This window comes from Brachyhypopomus gauderio, unplaced genomic scaffold (genome assembly GCF_052324685.1).
Source record: "Brachyhypopomus gauderio isolate BG-103 unplaced genomic scaffold, BGAUD_0.2 sc40, whole genome shotgun sequence".
NCBI lineage: Eukaryota > Metazoa > Chordata > Actinopteri > Gymnotiformes > Hypopomidae > Brachyhypopomus > Brachyhypopomus gauderio.
The window spans coordinates 1,494,007-1,516,729 of NW_027506868.1; the positions used below are offsets into that span (position 1 = coordinate 1,494,007).

At 42.2% G+C, this 22,723-nt stretch overlaps 1 protein-coding gene across 5 annotated transcripts in view; it reads right to left on the reverse strand.

Moving 5' to 3' along the window:
- The window catches only part of epha3 (eph receptor A3), a 164,248-nt gene that overhangs the window by 27,283 nt on the left and 114,242 nt on the right, over positions 1-22,723 (reverse strand). For all 5 annotated transcript variants that reach the window (XM_076985452.1, XM_076985451.1, XM_076985448.1 and 2 more), the window contains 5 exons: positions 20,228-20,413; positions 9,943-10,004; positions 7,774-7,983; positions 6,462-6,611; positions 4,903-5,096 (listed from right to left, as the gene is read on the reverse strand). In XM_076985452.1, coding sequence (XP_076841567.1) covers positions 4,903-5,096; positions 6,462-6,611; positions 7,774-7,983; positions 9,943-10,004; positions 20,228-20,413 — 802 coding nt within the window. The remainder of the gene's footprint in view (positions 1-4,902; positions 5,097-6,461; positions 6,612-7,773; positions 7,984-9,942; positions 10,005-20,227; positions 20,414-22,723) is intronic.

Sequence of the window (22,723 nt, forward strand, 5' to 3'; positions counted from 1 at the left end):
CAGAACTAAACATGAGCTAAGAAGACTACACAACACTAAACTGAAACAGAGAATGTCTACAGGAATAACAAGATACAGAAATGATACTCAGAACCGAGAAGGCAAGACAACTAGGGAAAACACATACACAATGCACTAAGAAAACGTAAGGGAGTAACGGAGAGGGAAACAGCGACTAACGGGGGAAGAGAGATAACAAACAGGGCAAGGCTACAGACAAAATACTAAACTCGACCATACAAACGAAACTAGGGATATACCTAGGAGAAGGGAAACCGACAAACAATACAACTTTAAAACTAGGACAGATTACGCAGAGCGGGAAGGCAGGGCAATGAGAAAACATATATATATAAATCAGCGGAGATAAGGCAGAGATAATGAGCAGGGAAACGAGTAGCAGAGAATAGGAACGAGCAGGGAAACGACGGAGGGACTCACGTACAAACAATGACTGACACGGGAGTGAAACACCACAGGGATTATAGCTATACACTGAAAGAGGGGAGTGAAACGAGACTCAGGTGCGGGCACTAACGACATGGGCATGACAAACCATAGGAACGGGGAGGCTAGGCAGGACCTGGACGTGACTATATATATATATATATATACACATACATATATTACATATATACTTACAGTTTGACATCTAAACAATTAAAAAATATAAGCAAATAAATATTAATAAATTCAACCGTGTCTCTTAAATCTGTGTTGGAAAGTGAGGGGTTAAGTTAAGTGAAAGCCTGTGAGCCTTCCCTATTAGTGGGCAGGTTTAAGTGTATGATAATTTCCGCCCGCTGTGGCAACGCTAGGTAGTGTTAGCCTACCACCACTAGCTAGGTTTTTGATGTCCAAGTGGTGTTCAGAAAATCAAGTGGGCTTTATTAATAATTGGGAAGAGTTCGAGGGCAAGCCTGGTCTTTTAGGCAGGGACGGTGTCCACCCCACCCGGGATGGCGCTGCCCTGTTATCTTGCAGCATAGCCCATAGCCTGTTAGCTAGTCGGCAGAGTAGCACTAGGAGCTGCTGACTGTCCAGGGTCGCGACCAGGCCGCAGACAAATGGGCTAAACCTGTCTGCGAGTTGCTTAGAGGCGTCACCAAGTTCCCTTAGGATTGAGACTGTGTCTGTGCCCCGGGTTAAACTAAATCATAAGAAAATAGTCCGCCCGAAGTTTTTAACTAATATTCAGACTTCACATCAAATTATTACAACCTATATGACCGATCTGAAAATTGGATTAATCAATATTCGATCGCTCAACTCAAAAGCAGTTTTTGTAAATGAACTTATAACAGACCAGAAAATTGATATTCTTTGTCTAACTGAAACGTGGGTTCAATCTGGTGATTATTTAACTCTAAACGAAGCCACTCCTGTGGGATATAGTTATATACATAGACCTAGACTGTCAGGCAGAGGAGGTGGAATATGTATAATCTATCGTGATTGTTTAGAAATTCATCAGAAATACTTAGATATCTCAAACTCATTTGAGATGCAGTCTATTAATGTTATTAGTCCATCTGAAAATAAAAGTACATTCTCCCTAACTAATGTATACAGACCACCAGGGCCTTACTCAGATTTCTTAAACGATTTCACCGATTTTGCAGCAAATTTAGCAGTATGTAGTGACAAAATAATAATGGTAGGAGACTTTAACATACACTTTGATAATGCGGAGGATCCACTGACAAGGGCTTTTACTTCTATATTGAACTCTGTCGGCATTAAACAAAACGTAGTAGGACCTACACATTATCGAAATCATACCCTAGATCTAATATTAACGCTGGGTCTCGACGTAGATAATATAAACATACTCCCGCAAACCGTAGCAATCTCCGATCATTATTTAGTAAAATTCGATTTTCACCTTAACATAAATACCCGCCCGTCTCCTCGGCAGTGTATAAAGCGCTCAATAAATTCATCAACAGCAGCACGGTTTATTGAAACCCTCCCTGACTTAACTGCTTTAGCCCACTCGCCATCTGATCCAGGAGAGTTAGATAGTCTAACCGACTACTTAGAGAATACCTGCAGATCAGCTCTAGATATAGTAGCTCCACTAAAATATAAAAAAGCTAGATCCAAAAAGCTCGCCCCATGGTACACCGACCAAACTAGAAACTTAAAACAAATAGCACGTAAATTAGAGCGGAAATGGCGATCTACTAAATTGGAAGTATTCCACTGTGCCTGGAAGGATAGCATTATTGACTACAAACGGGCACTCACTAAAGCACGCTCAGCATACTTAGCCTCACTAATAGAGAAAAATAAAAACAATCCTAGATTTCTTTTTAATACTATTTCTAAACTTACAAAAAATCAAGCAGGCACAGAACCTCAGATTCCAGTAAACCTCACTAGTAATGTATTTATAGATTTCTTTGATAATAAAATAGAGAATATTAGACAAAATATAAAACCCTTTATTAGCAATACAACTGGTATGTCATCTGGTTTGGTTGATATTGATTTAAATTACATACCGGGAGAAAAACTTGATGCTTTTCATCCACTCCCAAAATCAGAATTAGAGAAAATAATTTCTTCCTTAAATTGTACTACCTGCACATTAGACTCAGTTCCCTCAAAGTTATTAAAAGAGGTATTACCAGCTGTAACTGAACCTCTTCTAACTATAGTTAACTCATCCATTACAATAGGTCACATGCCCAAATCATGTAAATTAGCAATTATCAAACCTCTGATCAAGAAACCAAATCTTGATCCGACTGTGCTATCTAATTATAGACCCATTTCAAACACATCATTTATATCTAAGATCATAGAAAAAGCTGTTGCCCAGCAATTATGCCTATATCTGCATAGGAATAACACATTTGAAAAGTTCCAATCTGGTTTTAGGCCCCATCACAGTACTGAAACAGCATTAGTTAAAGTAACAAATGATCTCCTCCTTGCATCAGATCAAGGCTATGTATCACTGTTAGTGCTTCTAGATCTTAGTGCAGCTTTCGACACAATTGATCATAGGATCTTGCTAGAAAGGTTAGAACGCTGGGTTGGAGTCTCAGGCACAGCCCTTTCATGGTTTCAGTCTTACTTAACAAATCGCTATCAGTTTGTAGAGCTCAATAATATTTCATCCAAACGTACAATGGTTAAATATGGGGTCCCGCAAGGCTCCATCTTAGGACCACTATTATTTACATTATATATGCTACCATTGGGCACAGTTATAAACAAACATGGTGTCAATTTTCACTGCTATGCGGATGACACTCAACTTTACATATCAGCCAAACCCGATGACAAACTCAGTTTAGGAAAAATTGAGGCCTGTGTAAGAGATATTAAATGCTGGATGTCTCTAAACTTCCTACAATTAAATGAGGACAAAACAGAAGTTCTCCTTGTGGGCCCTAAGGCCGCAAGACAGAAAATTCCAAATTTAATGCTTAATCTTGCAGACTATCCCATTACACCTGGCACAGTAGCCAAAAACCTAGGCGTCATACTCGACTCCGACCTATCATTTGATAAATATATAGATAATACTACTAGGATAGCTTTTCTACATCTCCGCAACATTGCCAAATTAAGAAATGCATTATCACAGGATGATGCAGAAAAATTGGTGCACGCATTTGTTAGCTCTAGACTAGACTACTGCAATTCACTACTGTCAGGATGTTCAAATAGGAATCTAAATAAACTTCAAGTAGTTCAAAATGCCGCAGCTAGAGTTCTGACCAGAACTAGAAAATTTCAGCATATTAGACCAGTCCTATCAGCCCTGCATTGGCTCCCAGTTAAATTTCGTATTGATTTTAAAATTCTATTATTAGCATATAAAGCACTACACGGGCTTGCTCCTGAATACCTCCAGGAACTTATTTCCTACTATGAACCCCCACGTCAACTAAGATCACAGGGTGCTGGTCTGTTATTAGTTCCACAAATTAACAAGGTAACAGCAGGGGGAAGAGCCTTTTCTTATAAGGCCCCCCAGCTTTGGAATAATCTTCCTAAATGTGTCCGGGACTCTGACACAGTCACAATCTTTAAATCTAGGTTGAAAACCCACTTATTTAGTCTAGCGTTTGATAATTAATATCCCCCTTAGATAAAGGTACAGATCCAGGGGTTCATAGACGAAGGGTTTTATGGTAGACTGGGGTACTGGTGCTGTCATCCTGTCACTGCTCGTGGTCACTCAAGTTTGTTGACAGTGCAGTGGACGGATGCCATTGTCTCAGAATGCCCCCAAGCCTATGTTACCTTCTGGTTCTGCCTTTTTTTAGCTAGGCTGTAATAATTTAACTTAGTGCCGGAGTTGCTGCCACACTCCAGAAATGTTTATAATTTTACCTGTCCTGTATATGTCCTCATACAGAGCTAATTTTCCCTGTTTCATTTCTCCACATGGCTGCCCGCCTGCTTGAGGAATAATGAGATGAGGAGAGACAAGCGATCCATCCTGGCCGGCCACCTCCTGCCTAACCGGATGCCTACACCATGATGGACATTATTACATATTTTTCGGTCTAAATTGACATTATTGCATCTTTTACATTCTGTCTACATTCTGTCTATATTGTTGTTGTTGTCATGGTGACCGGTGTCGGCCAGAGGAGGATGGGTTCCCCCCCTGAGTCTTGGTTCCTCTCAAGGTTTCTTCCTCATGCAAAAAACTAGGGAGTTTTTCCTTGCCACTGTCGCCTTTGGCTTGCTCACTGGGGGCTAGGACTCAGCACTTGTAAAGCTGCTTTGTGACAACAACTGTTGTAAAAAGCGCTATATAAATAAAATTTGATTGATTGATTGATTGAGTCAAATTTTTTTCGGGGGGGATGGGAGCGGGCCCAGGTTTAATGGTCATGTTTCACTACTGCAGTGGCAAGGAGAACCATGCCTCACCTGGAGGCAGTGTTGGCTGTGATCTTCAGAGTGCTGGGGTTGCGGATCAGCTTGTCCAAGATGCTGACGATCTGCTCAAATCTGGGCCGGTTGTTCCGGTCCTTCTGCCAGCAGTCTAGCATTAGCTGATACAGAGCTGCAGGGCAGTCCATGGGCGGAGGAAGACGGTAGCCTTCATCTACTGCTTTGATCACCTGACACACAGAAAAGACATCAATCAAGTTAAGCTGAGATCTGGATTCGAGATTTGTTGTGATGAGGAAAAACATAATTCTGTAGAGCTCTTTTCTTAATTTCCTGTTATGGTTTCTTTCATAATTCCAATCCAATTTATACTGAACAGCAAACTATGAGAGAAGAACTCAATAAAAGAAACACTTATCAATTTATTACTGATTTCATAAAAATTATATAGGAATGTTCCTTATGCTTTTGTAAATCACTTGACCTTCAGTGCTGAGGTCACTCATGGTCCAGGTCTTATTTGTGCATGGCCTTATTTATTACATCTTTACAGCGATATTACCCTTTTACTATCAGACCACTACTAATTGATCTCCTAATAAAACTCTTCTGACCCTTTTGATATGTTGTCTGTATTAGAGGTCTGCACTCCCGCGGTAATCCCGCGGGACCCATCAGAATATCTTGCGGCGCGGGACAGAATTTAATTGTTATTGGCGGGAGCAGGAGTTTAATTAGTCCAGGCGATGCGGGAGCGGAACCGCATATACATGTAGAAATGAATAAATAGTCTAGAAAATTTTAATAATAACAACGCAATGATTCCCACGCATAAGGAACAGGACGAGAACAACTAATCATTCAGCAAGTAAGCAATAAACTAATTCAAAATATTGGCTAAGCAGCTGATCATGTGAAAATGAAGTGTGCGTCATTTTGTCATTTTGATACAGAAATGGCAGACACTGTAGACGGTCAACCAGTTTCAGCTGTGGAAAATTCAATTAAAAAAGGCGAATACACCACAATTAAGCCAACTACAGGAAAGTCTGATGTATGGAAGTCATATTCCATTCCATTGCTTGTTGTGATAGATGTCAGAAAGTGTTGGTGTACGTCACCTGACGGCATGTGTTTGGACTGTGGTAAGAAATGGGACAGTGCGATCCATTGCTATATTGCTGTTTTAATAAATACATCAGAAAATTTCAAGTACTAAATTTAATTAATTCAATTCATATTAGGATTTCGGGTGGGGGTGACAGAAATATGTATGTGGCGGGTGGGTGCGGGATTAAAACAAGCGATTTTTTAGCCGGTGCGGGTGGGAGCGGGACTAAAACGTGTGGGAGTGGGATTAAAACAAACGATTTTTTGGCGGGAGCGGGATTAAAAAAGCAGTCCCGCGCAGACCTCTAGTCTGTATCACTACTATCCATCTTCTCAGTCAATACTTGCCTGAAAGTGTTCAGATGTCAGTTCCTGAAACTTGTCCAGCCAGCAGCAACAAGTTTCAGTTTTTGGCCCCTCCATGCCTCACTTCCTCTCACAGCAGGAAGTTAATGAGCTTGCTGTTGTGATGCTATATTACTTACATCCTGATTGGACATCTCCCAGTAAGGTCTCTCTCCATATGACATGACCTCCCAGAGCACAATGCCATAGCTCCACACGTCACTGGCTGAGGTGAATTTACGATAGGCAATGGCCTCTGGTGCTGTCCACCTGATTGGGATCTTGCCACCCTGAAAAAAACCATGTGCAAAAACAGGCTCTTATCAGATCTTAAATACTGGGCTATTTAGAAAAAGTAGTAGTAGGTAGTTCCAGGTAGTTCCACATTTTAAACAGGCCACGAGTATCGTCAGCTTATTTGCTGTGGGAAGGGGACATGTCAAAGTATTATGCATGTAATGAATAAAATTACAGCAATTATGTAAGCTCTGCAGTGGCAGTATGAGGATTCATTCTCATTTGAACAATTGTGTGTGGGCTGGAAAGAAAGTGAGGGCTTGGTAACCAAAGCCAAGCAGCCACCCAGCTAAGGCACACAGCTCCTGCCCTGCTCTCTCCAAACACACAACCCTCAAAAAATAAACCCCACCTGCATGCAGGTCTCCCCAATGAGCGCATACAAACACCTCTGCAAGCACCAAGATTACCACTAATGATGCAATATTTGACATGCTCTGCATCCAGTGTCCTCTGGGTTAAAGAGAGGGAGAAGGTGGTAGAGGGCAGCGTACTTATGAATTTGAAGATCTTACAGCTAAGCAATGAGGCAGTGGTTACAGCTAAGCGACAAGGCAGCTGTTTCACTTTTACTATAAAGACATACATCTTCAGTGGAAGCTGAAATACTGCTAGCTACAAGTAAATGATGGTGAACAAGTCTGGTTTCCACTAGGTAAATATGTAGTGAAGGCTCTCTCTCCAACACATGCTTTATATCAGCAAGGTGTGGGGTAAGACCTGTGCTCTAAATTACAAGTCATGGTATGGATTTATGTTAGCCTTATCAGTGCCTGAAATTATTTATATAGGGGCTATCTGCTCTGCTGCAGTAAGGCTTCTAATGTGTATGAGAGTGACATGTATGGTCACTAATTCATAGAGGGAGGCTAGCTGAGGGGAGATATTGAAGCTAAAGGGACTGGAGTTACACAGCAACTATTTCCTAGAAAACAGCTAAGAGAGGACATGGATTTAGATGCGTTCATGCTCAGCTATTCACTTGCGAACAAATTAGTCTGAATTGTTACATTAAGGGGTGTTCCAAGGCTTAGTCTGGATAAAACTCCACAGAGGTCAAAGGTTTAAGAGTTCACGACTCGAACAAGATTAATTTCAGATATCAGGTTGCTCTATAGGTTGTTTATTTTGGGCATGCGTTGGTGTGGCACTCACTCTTGTGGTGTAGGCAGCCTCAGGGTCGTCCTCCAGCACTCTGGACAGGCCAAAATCTGACACTTTACACACCAGGTTGCTGTTGACCAAGATATTACGGGCAGCCAGGTCTCTGTGCACGTATCCCATGTCTGAAAGGTATTTCATCCCGGACGCTATACCACGCAGCATACCGACCAGCTGAATCACTGTGAACTGAGCATCGTGTATCTGATACACAGAGAGAAGGAGAGGGAGGGGAGAGAGAGAAAGCAGCAGGCCACAAAATGACAGAGGGGATGGAGAATAAGCAAGAAAGAGCAAGAATATGCAAGGAAGAGAAAGAAAGACAGAATCAAACAAAAATGAAACATAAAATGTGTGTCAGGTATACTGAAAAGCAATGAGTGTACTTTTCAAAATATGTTGGAACATTCCAGTGAGACTTTAAAAACAAAAACAGATCAGCCACTGCACAAAAAAACGTAATGTTTTTTGCTAAAGCTCTCTGGCAGCCTCCTGCTGCTTACAATGGCGTGTGTGAAAATGACTTTTATATGCAGAGAGGTACATGCTCAGGACCCAGAGTTAAACAGTGCAGATGAAGCGCTTCAGAAGGAGAGAGACAGACTGGACGATAGCACTGATTTGTTAGCAAACTCCAGAGAAAGAGTCTTTTTTTTTTTTTTTTTTTTTTTTTACTAAAAACAGGCAATCTGTACTCTTAACAGACGGCTAGTGTGAGAAAGTTGTTTTTTTCTCTGCCTGTTTCTTCTCTCTCCCTCTGTCCCTCACCTTCCGTATTTACCTCTGCTCTTCTAAGTGAGTGGAGAAAGTGGAGTTGTGTTCATATAGCCTACTGCATACAAAATAAGTTGGGATGAAAATAAATCCTGGACCACCTGGAATCAGCTGGAGCTCAGAGAAGTTCAAAGACTTGCTTAATAATAGTGACATGAGCAGTGGAGGAGAAACACATTCAGGGAAGAATGACAGTTTTCTTTGACAGAGTGCAGACCACTGAAATGCACAGGAAATTGCAGCAGAACACTGAACTGTTCTCTCTTTCTCAGGAGTGGGAAGCTGTGCAGGCACATATGGAATACAGCTCAAATCAGCCCTGCTAAATACAGCTCAAATCAGCCCTGCTAAATCCAGCCTGTCTTTGCACATAATCTTTTAATATTATGCTAATTTCAATCATCCAGAGCCAGCATTTAACCACAATTGCAGTGTAAACCATCTGGGTTGATGTTTTTCACCATCACTTTGTTGCACTTTGTAAAATGGACATAATTAAGCATACAGTAAACGTTGCTCATCTAAGTGCAATGTACTATGACTTGGGGGTGGGGTCAACTTATATCAAATTTAAGTGTGATCATCTTGTTCTACAAATAGCATATAATTGGTGCATCCCTGATGACAGTAAGTTATTAAAGAATGATGAAGAAGGCTGGTAAATTCATGTCAGATTTATGGCCAAAGGTTAAGCTGACCCATTTAATGAGCACATTATGGCTTTTATCAGCACTTTTCAGATAGGCTGGCCATGTACACACCAGAAATGCAACCCTGCCTGCTGTTTACTTGTTTATTTTTCACAGGGCATGTGTAGCCATGAGGAGTCATTTGAAGGACAGAGCCCAGTCTGTTTCTCTGGCGTGGTAGGACATGCTGGCACCAGGCTAGTCCCCCTACACTGTTGCATCTTGGTACATTTGCACATCCACATCCCCTATCTAATCATGTTTTTGTCTAATAGAAACCTAGCTTGTTCTCTTTGCGAGAATTAGGCCATTTTGCATATGAGTTCAGAAACAAACACTGTGACGTAGGAAAGCATTAGCAAAAGACTCCCCAAGAAAGGGATTAAATACAATGGGTGATACTTTAGCATCATAACCAACAAAATAAAAAAAAAAATATTCTATGGGTTTTCTGGCAAACAGAGGCAGAAGTGAAGTAGCAGAGTGCAATTTGTGTGTGTGTCAGTTTGTGTAAGTGAAAGGATAATGGTCTCTTTCCTCAGCAACAAAGAGAATTAAATCTTGCAGGGGTGTGCAGTGGGGGAGGGGGGTCTATAGGAGGAGGTGAGTATTCAAATCAGTTTAAGATGAGACTTCTGTGCTGTTCCTGTGATTATACATAATAGAGGCTCATTAACTGCTTTCAGCATGTCACACTTACTCGTAGGAAACTGTCCAAAGAGCCATTTTCCATGTACTCTGTCACTATCATCACTGGTTTACCTGTAGATAGAGAAGGAGAGAGAAATGAGAGAGTGGGGGTAGGGAGAAGGGGACGAGAGAGAGAGAGAGAAAGTTAGATATTGATGATTTAATAAGTGAATGCATTTTCTGAAACTCTGCAGTTTGCTGATTGTTTCTAGAACGTTCTGCAATGTTTTCATTGAGATGAGATGCTTTCAGTTTAGCTGTATATATGTTTTGTAAAAAGAAAAAGAACATTTTTAAAATGTCAGAAAATCATCTTCAGTTTGCCCATGAAAACAGTGGCTCACTGTGCTCCTCTTCAGCCTTGACATGGTTGGCCAGTTGTGGTAACAGTGACCTTGGTTCATGAGCACTTCCTGCAGGATGTGAAGAGACTTGCACTAGATGCAGTGGTCACAAGGTCACAGTCTGACAGCTTTATTCCCTCTCCATGCTGGTCAAAAATTACTGCTTCTATCATCCACACCTTATTGCAGTCCACACTTATGGTTCACATACAAAATAAAGTCTTTAAATCATAGACTGCACAATGAAGCAAATTTCTGATGGCCTGACAGATAGGTGATTTTTATTTTCTTTCTCTCCAAACATGTAGCATTGCAAGTCTCACACATCTGCACTTCAGATGACAGCCAGCCACCATGATGAAAGATGTATGTATAATACATGTGATAAACATGGGTGAAGATGATCAACACTGTCGAAAAGATGTTAGTCATATGTTACTTGCTATCTTTGTGGGAGCTGTTTTACTCTATGAAGATAACAAAAAGACCAACCTGTTACACATCAAGATGTGCTGCCCACTACTTTCTCCAAACATGAAGGACATTTGTTCTGCAAACAGAGATACTACTAAACACCTCTTTGCTTTTACTGAACCCTTATGTATGTTGGGAGTGGGTCTGTTACTTCATCCATCAACTCAAAAAAACACGTACTTCACTGCAGTTCTATATAATCCAATATGTAAAAGTCTCTTTTACGAAAGCATTTAAATTTTAGATCAAAGACACATTATATATTATATATACATCTAAAAATCCACTTAGCCCTTATTTTGTGCTATGAATATTTGATCCTAAACTCAAGCTTATAATCAGTACTATAGCCTTTATGTCCCTGTGAAGCATTCACTCACTCCAAAAAATACTCAAATGGTACCAAATGCAGGGAGGAAGCAGCAAGTTAAATGTAGTGTATAACTCTCTGGATTATTAAGAATGATCAAAGTTAATAAATCATGTCACATCACATGCTGATGTCTACCAGTCTCTTCCAACCTACCTCCACAAACACATCCTCAGAGCTGGTTTCAATCACACATGTTCTTCATGTATTTCTCACTTAATCACTGTCTCTGTCTATCTCTCTCTCACACACAGAGACACACAGACACAACACCACACACACACACACACACACACACACACACACACACACACACACACACACACACACACACACACACGCGCACACACACACACACACACACACACACACTCATTCAGTTCCAACAATCCATGGTCATTTACAATGAGCTTTCTTGTTATTTACAGTCAAAGGCCTAACCTGTGACTTCTTTTTTAAGAGGCTCCTCTTTCCCCCACTCATTACCTGTATTAATGGCACCTATTTGAAGTCGTTAACAGAATAAATGACACCTGCCCACAACCTCAAACAGTCACACTCCAAACTCCACTATGGTGAAGACGAAAGAGCTGTCGGAGGACACCAGAAACCGAATTGTAGGCTGGGAAGACTGAATCTGCAATAGGCAAGCAGCTTGGTGTGAAGAAATCTACAGTGGGAGCAATAATCAGAAAATGGAAGACCTACAAGACCACTACTAATCTCCCTCGATCTGGGGCTCCACGCAAGATCTCAGCCCGTGGGGTCAAAATGATCACAAGAACGGTGAGGAAAAATCCCAGAACCACAAGGGGGGATCTAGTGAATGACCTGCAGAAAGCTGGGACCTATGTTATAAAGGCTACCATCAGCAACACACTACGACGCCAGGGACTCAGATCTTGCAGTGCCAGACGTGTCCCCCTGCTTAAGCCAGGCATGTCTGAAGTTTGCTAGAGAGCATTTGGATGTTCCAGAAGAGTATTGGGAGAATGTCATATGGTCAGATGAAACCAAAGTAGAACTATTTGGTAAAAACACAACTCGTCGTGTTTGGAGGACAGTGAATGCTGAGTTGCATCCAAAGAACACCATACCAACTGTCAAGCATGGGGGTGGCAACATCATGCTTTGGGGCTTTTTCTCTGCAAAGGGACCAGGACGACTGGTCCGTGTACATGAAAGAATGAATGGGGCCATGTATTGTGAGATTTTGGGTGCAAACCTCCTTCCATCAGCAAGGGCAATAAAGATGAAACATGAGGAGATCTGCATAGAGGAATGGGCCAACATACCAGCAACAGTGTGTGCCAACCTTGTGAAGACTTACAGAAAACGTTTGACCTCTGTCATTGCCAACAGAGGATATACAACAAAGTATTGAGATGAACTTTTGTTATTGACCAAATACTTATTTTCCACCATTATTTGCAAATAAATTCTTTAAAAGTCAGACAAAATGATTTTCTCAAATTTTTTTTCACATTTTGTCTCTCATAGTTGAGGTCTACCTATGATGTCAATTACCGGCCTCTCTCATCTTTTTAAGTGGGAGAACTTGCACAATTGGTGACTGACTAAATACTTATTTTCCCCACTGTACCTTTTGGGTTATCTACACGTCGGTTAGTGGATCTGATCTGGAACTACGTATATAAACCAGCGGTATGGCGGCCGCAGCTTTCTCTTTGCAGGCGTTTGTTGCTGCTCCTAATTTGGAGGACATTGAGAAATGCCGAAAGGACGATTTATTGGCGATTGCTGCACACTACCATATTCAGGTTATTAAGCAGGCTACTAAGGCAGACATCAGGGGTATGATTGTTGCTAGACTGAGGGAGTTGGGTGTTGTGGGTAGTCCTCTGTCTGTTCACACTACCGTTATGGAGCGGATTAAGTTGTCAGAAAAGGTGATTACACCTGTTTTAGCCGAGGAGCACGTTGCGCCAGAAGCAGCTGGTAGAGCGACTTTGCCTCGTTTTGATCCTTACTCTCCCTCTCTGTCGGGTTCACGTGATGAGGCCCGTGTTAAGGTTCGTGTTGCGGGTCTTCAATTGCAGACACAGGAGAAAGCATAGGAACGTCAAGCAGAAATGGATTTTAGGTTGACTGTTCGGAAGATGGAGATCGAGGTAGACCGCAAGATACGGTTACGGGAGTTAGAATTGCAGGCAATGAAGATCGCTTCTCCTCCTGTAGCCCAGCCAGTCATCGCACCGTTAACTCCTTCCCCAGCATCAACTCCAACAACGGGTTTGGCTTCTGTTTCTGCTCATCCTACTGGCAGTCAACCTATGTTTGACGTGAGTAAATACGTATGTAAAATGTAAAAACATTTTGCGGTTCATATGTGTTTTGTCGTGGTATCGCAATGAAATATATCAAGGTCCCTTTGCTTCACATTTCATTGTCATCGAGTTTAGCTACAGGAACCTATCGAGTCGGAGTTTGTCCTGCGTTACCAATCGAAGGTGTTACGTTTATTATGGGAAATGACATTGCGGGAGATAAAGTGCTTCCAGTGTTGGAGGTTATTGACAACCCTGTGAGTGTAAACCCTGAGTTAGATGATCACTCTGTGTTTCCAGCTTGCGTGGTGACACGCGCTCAATCTCGAAAGTTGCGAAACGTCATTGATTTGTCCGATACTTTTCTTGGTCAACGAGAGTTCGTTACATACTGCCGAGTCAGCTTCACCGACACTTCACTCAAAGCATAATGTGAATGAGGAGTTAGATATTGCTAATGTGATTGTGAGTTGTGATCAGCTTGTTGAATTCCAGAAGGCAGATGCTGGACTAGAGAAATACTTTTTGGATGCAAGTAGTGTAGAGTGTCTTGCTGACAAGCAAACTGCATATTTTTTTGGAGCAGGATGTGCTGATGAGGAAGTGGTCTCCTCGAGCTGCGTCTAAGGCACATAGTGTTTATCAGATTGTTGTTCCCATTCCTTTCAGACAACACATATTGCAACTGGCACATGAACACCCTTGGTCAGGTCATTTGGGGATCACTAAAACATACTTGCGTATTCTTTGTCATTTTTTTTGGCCTTGTCTTCAGAAAGATGTTGCGGATTTTTGTCTGTCTTGTCATGTTTATCAACGTGTTGGGAAGCCTAATCAGGTTATTCCTCCGGCGCCTCTCTGTCCTATTCCTGCAATTGGTGAACCATTTGAGAGGGTGTTGGTCGATTGCGTAGGTCTGTTACCTAAAACGAAAGCTGGACATCAGTACCTGTTGACAATTATGTGCGCTGCGACTCGATTTCCAGAAGCTATTCTGTTGCGGAAAATCACTACTCCAGTAGTAATTAGAGCGATGATTAAGTATTTTAGCACATTTGGTTTACCCAAGACTGTACAGACTGATGAGGCCTCAAATTTTTTATCTAAACTGTTCTCACAAGTTTTAGCAACATTACACATCACTCATCGTGTCTCAAGCCCATATCATCCTGAGTCACAGGGTGCGTTAGAGCGCTTCCACCAGTCTTTGAAGTCTATGCTTCATAAGTACTGTTTGGAACCAGGCCAAGAATGGGATGAGGGAGTACCCTTGGTGCTCTTTGCTATCCGTGAGGCTGTTCAGGAATCCTTAGGATTCAGCCCTGCTCAGCTAATATTTGCCCACACAGTCAGAGGTCCTTTAAAGGCTCTCAAAGAGTCATTACTGAACAAGAATCGTAAGCCACAGAACATATTGGACTATGTCAGTATGTTCCGTGAGCGCTTACATAATGCTTGTGCTTTAGCCCATGAAGCTTTGAGTGTTTCCCAAGGACGGATGAAACGGATCTATGACAAACGTGCTGTTTTTAGAGAATTTCAGTCAGGTGACAAAGTAATGGTTTTGCTCCCTGTTATCGGTTTGTCTCTTTCAGCTAAATTTTCTGGACCGTACATGATTGATGAGAAGCTTAACGACACGGACTACGTCATTTGTACTCCCGACCATAAACGTAAGAAACGTGTCTGTCACATAAACATGCTGAAGGCCTATCATAGTCGTGAAAGTGATGGTCAACCGTTGGAAGATACGGTAATGAGTTGTACTGGCGTAGCGCTTGCTGCTAGCCCTGAAACTGGTATGGACGGGTTGAGGTTGTGCTCCGTTCCACAAGGTTCGTGTCGGTTATCAAACTCTGAGATGATACAAAATCTTTCTGGTCTTTTGGGACATTTGACAAGTCAAAGCTGCGATCTTGAGTCTTTAATACATCTGTATCTTGCTATTTTTCATGACATACCCTCACAGACAACTGTGTTGGAGCATGACATCGAGGTCACTACATCGTCTCCAATAAAACAGCACGCTTACCGACTCAATGCAGCAAAAAGACAAGTCATGAGAGAGGAAGTATCATATTTGTGTGAAAACAGTTTGGCAAAACCCAGTTGCAGTCCTTGGAGCTCACCTTGCCTATTAGTCCCTAAACCGGACGGATCGTTTCGATTGTGTACTGACTACAGACGCGTGAATTCGGTTAGTTTCTGATTCATATCCATTGCCGCGGATGGATGACTGTATAGATAATGTGGGGTCAGCTCAGTTCGTAAGCAAACTCAACTTGCTAAAAGGTTATTGGCAAGTGCCCTTGATTTCACGTGCTTCAGAAATATCGGCGTTTGTAACCACCGATACGTTTATGCAATATACTGTGATGGCGTTTGGACTCAAGAATGCACCTGCTACGTTTCAACATCTTGTGAATATCGTGTTGTCAGGTGTGCCGAATTGTTCTGCTTACTTGGACGATCTTGTCATTTATACATCTGATTGGACTACTCATATGCAAACATTGGAGACTGTTTTTGAGCGTTTACAACAAGCATCTTTAACTCTGAACCTGGCGAAGTGCGAGTTCGCTCAGGCTACTTTGAGTTATTTGGGAAAAACAGTTGGTTGTGGACAGGTTCGACCTGTGGATGCCCAAATCTCAGCCATTCTTAATTTTCCGGTGCCTTCTACGCGCCGTGAGTTGAGAAGATTTTTAGTTATGGCAGGTTAGTACAGAGGGTTTTGCAGGAATTTCTCTACAGTGGTAAGTCCTCTTACTTCTTTGCTTAGTCCGTCCAGATCATTCGCTTGGAGTTTGGAATGTCAACATGCATTTGACGATGTTAAGGCTCTTCTTTGCAGCACTCCCGTTCTAGCAGCTCCAGATTTTACGAAATCCTTTAAACTGGAAGTGGATGCTAGTGCTGTGGGAGCTGGTGCTGTGTTACTCCAGGAAGACTCATGTGGCATAGATCATCCGGTGTGTTACTTCTCCTGTAAGTTTATCAAGCATCAACTTAACTACTCGACAATCGAGAAGGAGACTTTGGCTTTGTTGTTGTCTATACAACATTTTGAGGTTTATCTTGGTTTGTGTTCACAACCTGTGGTTGTTTACACGGACCATAATCCATTAGTGTTCCTGTCTAGAATGTTCAATCAAAACCAACGGCTAATGAGATGGGCTCTTATAGTCCAGGATTTTAACTTGGAAATCCGACATAAGAAAGGGACAAAGAACGTCGTTGCTGATGCGCTCTCACGTGCATGATGTTTTGTGTATTGTTTGAAGTTGTCACAAACATGTTTATATGTTTGCTCTTCGGGGTGAGCGTGTTACGTGTACTGTGGTTTTTGGGGAGGTTGTTCTTTTTTTTTCTGGTTAATTTTCAACAGGTGGATTGCCTCATCACGAGTGGATTCTGTCGGCCAATCAGAGACCGCAATTTGGATGAGGGGGCGGATCTTCGGCTTCATAATCTGCCTGATGTGATTGCTGGAGGTCGCTGGGAGGCGACACGAGCTTTACTGCCTTTATGGTTGTGTATGTATGTATGTGTGTGGTTGCTGTGATTGCTGGAAGTCGCTGAGAGGCGACACGAGCTTTACTGCCTTTACGGTTGTTGTGATGATCTTTGTCATGAACTGAGTTGTAAAACAAACACCACCATGGGCTAAGAGCATAGCAGCATGTGCGCACTCATATATGCACTCACGCAGTCCTGCATTTGTTAGAAACACCAGTATAGAGGCAGGCACCGTTTGTGTATTTTTATTTGAGATTAGCTAGAGCAGTAGGTACATTTTCTTTTCTGTAAGGGGTAAGTTTTGCTTTGTTAGTGTAGTGTGTTTTTGTTTGATTCTTTTCTTTGGTGCTGTCTACTGCTCCTTTCCTTGGTTGGTTGATTTATGGTTAATCGTGTGTGGTTGTATGTACGTGTCTGTTCAGTGTGTTCAGTGTCTGTTGCGTAAAGGCTCTTCTACTCGTTACCACTCTGCAGTAAAGAGTTCTTTTAATGCATCCGACTGGTTTCCGTGTTCTTCTTCTATTACATCTTGTCCGCAACCGGCATGCTACTGCCCCACACCCCAAACCTAGACCCATGACATCGTGGGGTCGTAACACATAGTTACTTTTTTCAGTACTTTTCAAAATGTGCACCACATCAACCTGAGTATACTACTAATTCCACTGAATCCATTTCAAATTGACATGCAAAATCAATTTAGTTTTGAGAAGCAATTCAAGATAAAAACTAAGTTTAATTAAAAGCCAATTATTCAAACCAATTATTTATATATTTCATCTGACCATGACCACTTCATTAGAAGAAAAGGTCTAATCTGTAAGAACAATTATGCATCCTCCTGAGGGAGACTGTGGTATGGATTAGACACACAGGCTTTGATCATGCCATCTAATGGAAAATAATCTGCTGACATTTATGACACAAGGTGAATTGTGTCATAAATCTCGGCAGATCATTTTCCATTTGAAGTCTCTTTCAAACCAGCCCAAGATCACAAGAAAAACAATAAATTAAAAAGTGGCTTTCCAAAAAAGTGAATTTGCCCACTTCAGCTAATGCAAACTATGCACCTCCCTCCTAATACAATCCAAAATCAAAACTTCCTATGAATCCTATGTCTGTATTTAAAACACCTTAAACAAAGACCTTAAAACCACTATCAACTTGGTTTCATGTGACTAAAATTGTCACACTACAGCCCCAGACCCCTCCTTTCGGACGTGTGTTAATGTAGTCCATGTCTTTATATGTATGTCCGTGGGTGTGTACAGAAATGGTTAATAATAAAAATATGCATTGGAAAAAGTGTTTATCAATATTAGAGGTGTCTTCAACTAAGGATTTTCATAGTCGAATCTGATTCGTCAGATTTTCCCTTTAGTCGACTAATAGTTGTGACAGGCAGGGTGAGCAACTAAAAAGGAAGCGATCACAGCAAGTCTCAGGGAAAGAGGATGGTTAAATAGAAAGTGCGCAAACCAAAAACCCGTGACATTGTTCCAGATTAAGGAAATAATAACCAGCAGTCAACTGGTACAAAGACAAGACATATATAGACGAACAAACGACCCTCAGGTGAGACGGATCACGGGTCCCGCCCACCTGAGGGACGAACATCACGTGACCAAAAACAGGACCGCTGCCACTGTAACCGGGGGCGACCGGCAGGGGGCCCCCCCACAACGTGACAGACCCCCCCACCAAAGCCGCACTCCCCTCCGGATGTGCGGCTTACAGCGACAGCACACAAAACACAACAAAAGGGGCGGGAGGGCGGGGACAAGACAGGGACCCGTTCCCTGCCGTCCTGGAGCTGGAACACAAAACACATATATGCTCCTCATCATCGGACGCTGACAAGGCAGGGACCCGTTCCCTGCAGTCTTGGAGCTGAAACAAAAAACAGACATACAGGTTAGCTCGCCTCCTGGGCGGGACCCTGGACCGACTGGGCCGTCAACAAGACGATAACCACGCCCTGGTCGGTCACAGGGCCCTTACGCCCTAACCGGCCTTAGGCCGCTCAAGCCCCACCGCTGTGTGCGGACCGGGAGCACACAGCCCAACACGTCACAGGTGTAGATGTGTGCAGGCCGCCACACTGGGGTGCGACCACGGCTTCCACCGACCACCTCCCGAACCTACCTCTTCGCTCGGAGCTGACCCCTGCCCTTTTCGCTAGGGGTCAAGCTAAAAGGAAGCGATCACGCCAAGTCTCAGGGAAAGAGGATGGTTTAATAGAAAGTGCACAAACCAAAAACCCGTGACATTGTTCCAGATTAAGGAAATAATAACCAGCAGTCAACTGGTACAAAGACAAGACATATATAGACGAACAAACGACCCTCAGTTGAGATGGATCATGGGTCCCGCCCACCTGAGGGACGAACATCACGTGACCAAAAACAGGACCGCTGCCGCTGTAACCGGAGGCGACTGGCAGGGCCCCCCCCCCACAATGTGACAATAATCGAATCTGGGTTTTTTTTATTTTTATCTAGAGCACCTTAAACGGGATCCCATTCTCATTCAGGACTTTTTTCCACTTCAAATTAAAAACCTCAAACACTCAGATAAATGAATAAACATGGTATGTTGGCTTTATTCAGCTTTTATTTATTTATTTTTTAATTAAACGTTAGAGAACATTAACAAAAAAAATGTCACAGTCAGTGCGCAGTGGACATATCGAACTGTCAGACAGACACTGTGCAAAATGTCAAAAATATTTTAAATAAAATATGCCTGCCTGAAAATATAAAAAAATTGCCACACAACAGCAAAAACATTAGAAGCAAAGAAAGGTTAAAGTAACGTGGTTTAAAAAGCAAACAACAACAAAAAATGTTTATAGGACTACTTGCCGAGATGCACCGCGACGAGACGAGATGACACGACCGAAACGACAAACGGCTAAACTGTTTTTTTTTTTCGCCTTACGCGTTTTAAATGGTATGCCATGTTGGTTGTTGTCGTGTGAAATGAAAGACATTGATGACATAACTTGCATTTTACTAAGAAGAAAGTAAGTAAAAAAATAAGTAAAAAATTTGTCCTAAGAAGACACATGACAAGCAGAGGTACATCTTGGAACAAGTGGAGACTGTGAGGTATGATTGCTACCCAAACACAGTGGGTAATGCATATAAACAACTCAAAAACAACTGCTACTTTTGCTCTTACCTAAAGTATTTGGAACTTGGACAGAGCAAAACGGTGGACCTGTCAGGTGGGCGCTGAGGACTGGGTTGAGAAACACTGGTCTCAAACACTGAAATACTAGTGATAGATACTCACTGTGTGTGACCACACCCTCCAGCCTGATGATGTTGGGGTGATCGAACTGTCCCATGATGCTTGCCTCACTCAGGAAGTCCCGCCTCTGCTTCTCTGTATATCCCACTTTAAGTGTCTTGATGGCCACACAGATCTCTTTCTTGGATGGCAGTCTGAGACGACCACTGCACACCTCCCCAAATTCACCTGCACACATGTGATTCTTCTTAAAGTTCATATGTAATATCAAAAGTGAACTATAATTAATCCTTGTTATGCTATGATCGGAATATAAAACTTAAAGCAAAGAGCATATAAATTAGAGTGGAGAAGGTGATCGACTGTGGAAGCTGGAAGTATTACTCAGTCTTACTGAGTACAGAAGGGCACTCACTAAAGCACACTCAGCATACTTAGCCTCATTGATTAAGAATAATAAAACAATCCTAAATTTCTTTTTAGTACTATTTCAAAACTTATGAAAAATCAAGCAGGTGCTGGACCTCAGATTCCAGGGAACTTAACTACAGTAATAATGTCTTTATGGATTTCTTTGATTAGAAAATATTAGATATAATATTAAATATTAAACATTTTATAGATTATCCATCTGGCCTATCATCTGGTTTGGTTAAAACTGAACAAAATTTAGCATTAGAAGAAATTCTTGAAGATTTCATCTACTCAACCAAAAACTGGAGAAAATAATTTAATCACTAAATTGTACTACTTGCTGTCACGGTGGGGAGGCCAGGTCGCCACCAGAGGGCGCGTGTGCCCACTCATGGTCTCACACCACACACGCCCCCGAGCACTACACCACTCCCACCATCACTTTCTCCTGAATACTAGCACCTGTTCCCTATTACTTTGTGCACCTTTTTATCCCCGCAGTAGGGAGTGACTGCCATGTTTTTGGGTTGGTTTTGTCTTTGTTTGTTGGTAGGGAGATTGATTTGTGTGTTTTTTTTGTTTGGGATTAGATGTAGCTGTATTTCCTTTCTAGTGTGGGGTTTGTTTGTTATGTTGGCATATGTCACTCCTGAAAACAATACCAGAGTTGTTTGGTATATGTATTTCTTTTTATATGATTATAATGACTTAAAGCCTATAAATATATAAAAAGTGTAATACAATCACGCTAAAGTAGAACCCATGTGTGCTGTCTTTATTCGGTATTTAAAGTTATTATTACTTTTGTCACCTTGGACGCTGTTGTGGCCTATAGCCTAGAATGGGTCGTAACAGATATGGGGGCTCGTCTTCCTTTGTTCGGTTTTGTTTCTTTTCTGTTTTTGCGCGGACCTGTTGGATGGTTGACGCAAGGCGGATTTGTTGTCTATCGCCGATTGTTATAATGTTGTCGTGCCTCACTCTTCTGTGAAACGAGAGATACGGGAATTGGTTGCAGCTTCTTTAGTTGATAGTGGTGTGTTGTCTGGGGTTGAGGGTCGTGTGGGTGCTGCAGACATTGCAGCCCAGAATCCAGATGCGGTCGAAGCTGAATCGGAACCTGATTCGAAAACGCATTCCAAACATCAACCTTTACCTGATCCATTTCTGGCGATTAAATTAAAGGAATTGGAGCTGGAGATTAAAATTCAAGCAAAGGAGGCGGAGTCGTTACGTTTGCGCGCTGTACAAATAGAGGCAGATCGTGAAGTGACTCTGAAAAGGCTGAGCTTGGGTTTGGAGAAACCAGTATTGCAAGATCGTAGGGATTCTCCTCCAGAACCGTCCAATCCTGCTCCCGTAGGCGTAGCCCATTCTCCTCCTGCGTCTCCCTTTTCTGGTTCCGTCCCTGTACATTTCGACATTAGTAGGCAGATCAGTTTGGTCCCTATTTTTAGAGAAAATGAGGTGGACGCGTATTTTGCAATGTTCGAACGCATAGCCACAATGTTGAATTGGCCTAAGGATATGTGGCCTTTGTTATTGCAATGCAAACTGGTGGGAAAAGCTCAAGACGTTTGTTCCTCACTTTCTCTAGAACAGAGTTTGAATTATGATATGGTGAAGTCTGCTGTGCTTCGGGCATACGAGCTTGTGCCTGAAGCCTACCGGCAGAATTTTCGGCAGTTAAAGAAAACCCATACTCAGACTTATGTGGAATTCGCCAGGGAGAAAACGGTGTCTTTTGATAAGTGGTGTGCAGCTTGTGATGTATCTTCTCTGGAACAGCTTAAGGAGCTGGTTTTATTGGAGGAGTTTAAGAAGTGTGTACCCGACAATGTTGTGATGTATCTGAATGAACACAAAGTAAATACATTGTCCTCTGCCGCTATATGTGCTGATGAGTTTGTTTTAACACACAGGACGGCGTTTCTTACACCCGTTTCTCGTGGTGTTCCGCGTTCTCCCCGCTCAAAGAGTTCAGTGACTCCTGGTTTGGCTGAAGTGACCACTACTTCTACTTTTGGAAGACCCACGTGAGTGTTTCTATTGTCACGTTCGAGGACATATCATAGCAAATTGTCCTACGCTTAAAAAGAAAAACGCACGTTCCATAAAAAAGGT